Source organism: Corvus moneduloides, chromosome 2 (assembly GCF_009650955.1).
Source record: "Corvus moneduloides isolate bCorMon1 chromosome 2, bCorMon1.pri, whole genome shotgun sequence".
Lineage (NCBI taxonomy): Eukaryota > Metazoa > Chordata > Aves > Passeriformes > Corvidae > Corvus > Corvus moneduloides.
The window spans coordinates 94791081-94797380 of NC_045477.1; the positions used below are offsets into that span (position 1 = coordinate 94791081).

Below are 6300 nucleotides of genomic sequence, written 5' to 3' on the forward strand. Positions count from 1 at the left end.
GGCACCGGCAGTCCCCGAGGAGCGTTCAATTTGCCCTTGTTTTTGTTGCCACTTTCTCTTTCTCCGTGGTTCACTGAGGTTGCCTGCGCGCAGTGTTTCCGCTCGGTCGCATCTCTCCCCCGCGCCCCCCGCCTTCCCCCGCCCCCCTTAACTCTTTCCGCTGGACGAGAAATAATACAGCGTTTCATGCCGCGGGGCTGGCTCCCTGCGAGTAGACCGCGGCGCGGAGGGCAAGCCCGGACGCCGGCTCCCCTTGCCGCCTCCCCCGCCGACGGGGCGGCCCTTCTCCAGCACTGCCGGGCCAGCCCCCCGGCGTGACGGCTGCGGGCGGGCTGCCGGGGTCCGGGGCGCACCCCGGGGTGCAGGGGCGGACAAAGGGAGGAGGGGGCGGACGGGGGGCGGGCGCCTCCGGGGCCGAGCGCGGGGGGGGCAGCTCCGAATGCCGGTACGGGCACTGCCGGCTGGAGGGAGGCGGGTGCGTGTGCCGGGCGGTGACACCTCTGCACAAACGCCTTTCCGAATCCCGCCCGGTTCTGGCGTCGTTATTATTGTCGTTATTACTGTTGTTATTAATTATTACCGCCCGCGCTCGCCCCTGCCCGAGCGGCGACGGCGGGAGAGCTCCGAGGCGCGTGTGTCCGCCGGGCAGGAAGAGTTAAGAGGCGGAGGGAGGGAGGGATGGAGGGAGGAGGAAGGAGGAAGGGGAGAGGGAGGAGGAATGGAGGGAAGCGGGGGGGGCAACTTCCATCTCCGACGCCACTTTGCCTAAATTAAAAAGCAGCCAATCGGAACGGCCGGAAGGGGGGCCGCGCGGCCGGCGGCGCGCTGTCCGTCACGGGGCGCGCAGCCAATCGGTGCGGGCGGCGGCGGCCGCTTCCTCGCGGCGGGGCCGGGCGGTGGCGGCGCGGGCGGCGGCGGCGGCGGCGGCGGCGGCGGCGGGAGGGAGGGAGGAGAGGGAGGGACGGACGGGAGGGGGGAGGGAGGAGGGAGGGAAGGAGGGAGGGAGGGCGCGGGCGCGGGCACGGCCCGGGAGAGGGAGGCGGGGAGAGACGAGCGGCGGGACTCCGGCACCGCCAGTGCGCGCTGCCAGCCCGGCAGCCAACTTCCCCGCTGGAGTTAGTGTATAAAGGATACCATATATGCACACACACATACACACACCTCTCCACCAAGGCGCTCCTCCTCCGCCTCCTCCCTCGACCAACTGCTGGAATTAAAATAAAAAGCAAAACAAACACAACCAAAAAAAAAAAAAAGACAACAAACCAAGCGAGAGAGAGAGCGGGAGAGGGAAAGAAACAATTCGCGAGGTAACGAGAAATTTCAACTTTTAAAATTTCTTTTTTACTTCTTTTTTTTTTTTTTTTTTCTTCCGACCGCCTAAAGGAAAGGTAGAGAGAAAAAAATGTCTTATCCAGAGCGTGACTCTAGCAAGAAGGCTCCGGCAGGACTCTTGTTTCAAAGGGGACAAAGTGCTCCAGCAACAGCACAACTTTGAGAAATGCATCATCACCACCATCACCACCATCATCATCACAGGAAGTTTTCTTAGGACACCAACAAAACTTGCAAATAACAGAGCAAAAGGAGATCGAGAAACCGAGGAGAGAAAGACAGAGAGAGAGCCAGAAAAAAAGGAAAATATACCCACACACAAAGCCTTAAAGGAAGAAGAAAAGGAAAAGTTTCACTCTGAGAGGGGAAGGCTGAGAGGAGGAGATGTACTCCTAGGGGAGCGGAGGGGAGAAGGCACGGGGGCTTTTTGACTCCCCCCCCCCCTTTTTCGCTTTTTAGCCTTTGTTTGGTTTCCTCCCTGAGAGCAGCAAACCCGGGCGAGAAGAAGGCGGAGGAAAACTACATGTACAGCTAAATATTTCTCTTTTTTTGGAAAAAAAAAAAAAAAGAAAGGCTAAAAAATATAAAAGGCGAAGCGAGAGCCGGCGACCGCAACGAGCGCGCCGCGGAGCGGAGGCAGGACGGCCGGCGGACGGGCGGAGGAGAGCGCGCCGCGGAGCGCTAGCAGGTGAACCCCGCGCCCCGGCGCCCCGGCGAGGCTGGGAAGGCGGCGGCGGCGGCGGCGGCGCGGGCGGCGGCCCCGGCAGCGGCCCCGGCAGCCCCGGGCAAGGGCGCTCGCGGCGGGCGCCCGGCAGCCGGCGGCGGCGGCGCAGCGGCGGCTGCGGCGCGGCGGGGGCGAGCGGCGGGCGGCGGGCGCGGGATGGCCGCGGCCACCTCTAACCCCTACCTCCCCGGCAACGGCATCCTGGCGGCCGGCTCCATCGTCCACGCGGACTCGGGCGGCGGCGGCGGCGGCGGCGGCGGCGGCATGCAGCCGGGGAGCGTGGCCGTCACCTCGGTGGCGGGCGGCTACCGCGGCGACCCGGCGGCCAAGATGGTCCAGAGCGACTTCATGCCGGGCGCCATGGCCGCCAGCAACGGCGGCCATATGCTGAGCCATGCCCACCAGTGGGTGACAGCCCTGCCCCACGCCGCCGCCGCCGCCGCCGCCGCCGCCGCCGCTGCCGCCGAAGCGGGCTCGCCCTGGTCCGGCAGCCCCGTGGGCATGACGGGCAGCCCCCAGCAGCCGCCGCCGCCGCCCGACGTCAAGGGCAGCGGCGGACGCGACGACCTGCACTCGGGCGCGGCGCTGCACCACCGGCCGCCCCACCTGGGCCCCCCGCACCAGGGGCACCCGGCGGCCTGGGGGGCGGCGGCGGCCGCCCACCTACCCTCCATGGCCGGCGGGCAGCAGCAGCAGCAGTCGCTCCTCTACTCGCAGCCCGGGGGTTTCACGGTGAACGGCATGTTGAGCCCCCCCCCCGGCGGTCAGAGCCTGGTGCACCCGGGGCTCGTGCGCGGCGAGACGCCGGAGCTGGGCGAGCACCCCGGGCATCACCACCACCACCACCACCAGCACCCCGGGCACCACCCGCCGCACCACGGCGGCGTCAACAGCCACGACCCGCACTCGGACGAGGACACGCCGACCTCCGACGACCTGGAGCAGTTCGCCAAGCAGTTCAAGCAGCGGCGGATAAAGCTGGGCTTCACCCAGGCCGACGTGGGGCTGGCGCTGGGCACCCTCTACGGCAACGTCTTCTCGCAGACCACCATCTGCCGCTTCGAGGCCCTGCAGCTCAGCTTCAAGAACATGTGCAAGCTGAAGCCTTTGTTGAACAAGTGGCTGGAGGAAGCCGACTCTTCCACGGGCAGTCCCACCAGCATCGACAAGATCGCCGCCCAGGGCAGGAAGAGGAAGAAGCGGACCTCCATCGAGGTGAGTGTCAAGGGGGCCTTGGAGAGCCACTTTCTGAAATGCCCCAAGCCCTCCGCCCAGGAGATTACGAACCTAGCGGACAGCCTGCAGCTGGAGAAGGAGGTGGTCAGGGTTTGGTTTTGCAATCGGAGGCAGAAAGAGAAACGGATGACCCCCCCGGGGATCCAGCAGCAGACCCCCGACGATGTCTACTCCCAGGTCGGCACCGTCAACTCCGACACGCCGCCCCCTCACCACGGACTGCAGACCAGCGTGCAGTGAGGGGCACCGCGGGCGGGCCGGGCAGCGCGGGGGCAGCGCGGGCCAGGCCGGGCCGGGCACCGCCGCCGGCACCGCCACCGGCTCCGGCACCGCCGCGCAAGCCGCACGCTCACACAGACACACGCGCGCACACACACACGATCCAGGCTCGTTCAGACTGCTTGTGTTTATATATATATGGATATATGCGTGCATCTATATATATATAAGATCGATACCAATAGGGAGCGGTGGAGAAGGTCGATCCGAGCGAGAGCGTTTAGACCGCGTTGGGAAAACGGGGTGGAGATGCATAATGCACCAAAACTGCAGATGTGCCGGGGGGTTGGTTGGTTGGTTGTGGGGAAAGGGCTTGGGGGGGTGGGCTTGGGCTTTTTAAATTTTATTTTTATTTTTCTCCAAATTATCCCCTTCTCGCAGTAAGGAACATCACTGTCTGCGCTTCTTCTCTCCCCTCCTCCCCCCCCCCCCCCCCCGCACTCTTCCCCCTATCCCCAAAAGGGCTCTCTTCTATGAATCACAGAAACTTTTTTTCTCCTTTCTCTCTCGCTCTTTTTATTTCTTTTTTTTCAATGGGAGCAATCAAAAAAAGGGAAGCAGAAGAAAAATAATCTGGTTAATCAGAGGGTGCCTGCTGCATTCCAGCACCCTGTTTTTCTTGGCCAAACCGTAGAATTTTGGTGCAAGGCAGACATCCACTCTGAAAACATATATATCTATATAGCTATATATTCTGCAAAATGAAAGGGTCCACTTTTTCCAGGAAAAAAAAATATGCACACAGCACTAAAGCAGGCTGAATAGGGAAGCAAATACATATATATATATTTATCTATATATATAGGTATAGCTATAGAACAAAAATATGGAAATAAATGCCCGCACGCGGAGAAAACTGACCCTGAAGAGAAAGGGGGGAGGGACAGACGCCAGGGGGAGGGTGAGAGAAGGAGAGGTTGTTGGTCCCTAAAGTTCGAGCTCTGTAGAAGGACTTTGCATGAATTAAGGGAACCAGGGAGAGAAAGGGAAATAATTTAGGGCTGTCAAAGTCCTGCTCCTGACGGCTGCCAATCATCATGGAAGAGTCATAAAAAAAATCCACTGCTAATATTTTTTTTATTAATATTTTTATTTTTTATTTCTGGACTGATTCAGATAAAGGGATTTAGAAGGACTGAGCATCTGCAGCTGCACTTATCTGAACTTCTCCTCTCCTAAATCCGTTGCCAACTTTGATTGAATGGGTGCTGTGGATGTGATTATATAATACTGCCATTTCCAAGCAGTGTTTTTGGTAGGTTTTAATAAACAGACTTTTCAAAAAGACGGCAATATAGAATTGTTAGATCCGTTGTTGATCTAAAAAAAAAATTTGCTTTATATTTTCATTAAATGACTTCTTTTAATATTTTATTCAGAATACCTATGAACTGCTGCAAAACGGTAATTTATTTTTTCCCCAGATCTTGTATTACGTGTTTTTTTCAGACGAGCACAAATCAAAATGAAATGAAAATATGGACAGTTGTTAGGTAATAAGGGTATCTTTTGATGTGATAATTTGATTGTAATTTAATTTGAGTAGTGATTCCGTAAGAGCTGATTGAGAAAATAAATTTGTTAGAATGAAATAGTCTGTGTCTGATGCATAAACACTGTGTCGAAAAACAACAACAAAAAAAGTTCTCTGAAGGGACATACTGCTACAGTGAGAGAAATACCGAGGGTCCGACCTGCCGGCTGCACGGCCCGTGCTCCCCGGCAGTGCCCCCGCCTCACCCCTGCTGCTGCTTGCCCGGCGCGGGGCTCTCCCCCTGCCCGCCTCTCGGCCGAGCCCGTGTCCGCGGCCCCTTCCATCAACCCCGAGAACCCTGTGTCACCGGGAAGGACGGCGAGATTAGAGCTCACCAAATGCTACCTTCTCCCAGAAGGGGCTGTGGCGGCTCGGTTTAGGCTGGCACTCGGGCGATACCTGAGCGCGTCCTCTGGTCCCGCGTGGCCGGTGCTAAGAGGGATGTTTCCAAAAGTTCAGTCTTGTTTCCTCTCTTTCCAAACTGAGGCTAGATGGGGGGGAGGTGCCGGGGGGGGGGGGGGGGGGACGACGAAGAGGGAGAAGGGGGGCTGAGCTATAATTTATTTTGACTCATTTTATGTATGTAGTAATATTTGTATTTATTTTATCTTTATAATTTAAAGAAAAGGTACTTTTTTTTTTTTTCCTGATCGAATATATAGAATAATACTTTCAGCATCCTACGTGCGGTCTGCCTAGTTCACCGTTTCTGTTGTTGCTGTTGCTGTGGCTGTTGTTGTTTTAAGGGTTTTCTATGGGGTGTGAAGTGGTGTAGTCTAGTTTTGTCCTCCACTTTGCCACAGCGCTGCCATGCCTTCTTTGCAAACACACGCGCGTGTCAGTAACGTTGGAGATGCCAATAGATGCACTAGCTGACCTGTCATATTTATCCTCCGGAATTTATTGCAATGTAGGGACAAGTGAATGACCGTCTCAACTCTCTTAATTTTGCAGCGGGGAGGTTGTGGGAAGTAGAGAGCTGCATCTAACGCATCCACCCGCCCCCATTGATAGTCTTCTAGAGAATAAGGTTTTCTTTTATGATCCAGCTCGTCTGTGGCTCCTTCTTCACCTTCCTCTTCCTCCCCTTCTCTGCGCCCTCTCCCTCCTGCCTTGCTTCTCTACGTGCTATTGAGGCAGGGGTTAAACCCCCAGAAAACTGCTGTAGGAACAACAAGCATTTCTTCCTTTC

The 6300-nt window shown here is 57.5% G+C and overlaps 1 protein-coding gene across 1 annotated transcript; it reads left to right on the forward strand.

The window, feature by feature from the left end:
- The first annotated feature begins 2212 nt into the window (after nucleotides 1-2212).
- POU3F3 (POU class 3 homeobox 3) lies at nucleotides 2213-5166 on the forward strand. The gene has a single exon (XM_032100418.1). The coding sequence runs from the start codon at nucleotides 2216-2218 to the stop codon at nucleotides 3533-3535; it is 1320 nt and encodes a 439-aa protein (XP_031956309.1). The 5' UTR covers nucleotides 2213-2215; the 3' UTR covers nucleotides 3536-5166.
- Nucleotides 5167-6300: the final 1134 nt, after the last annotated feature.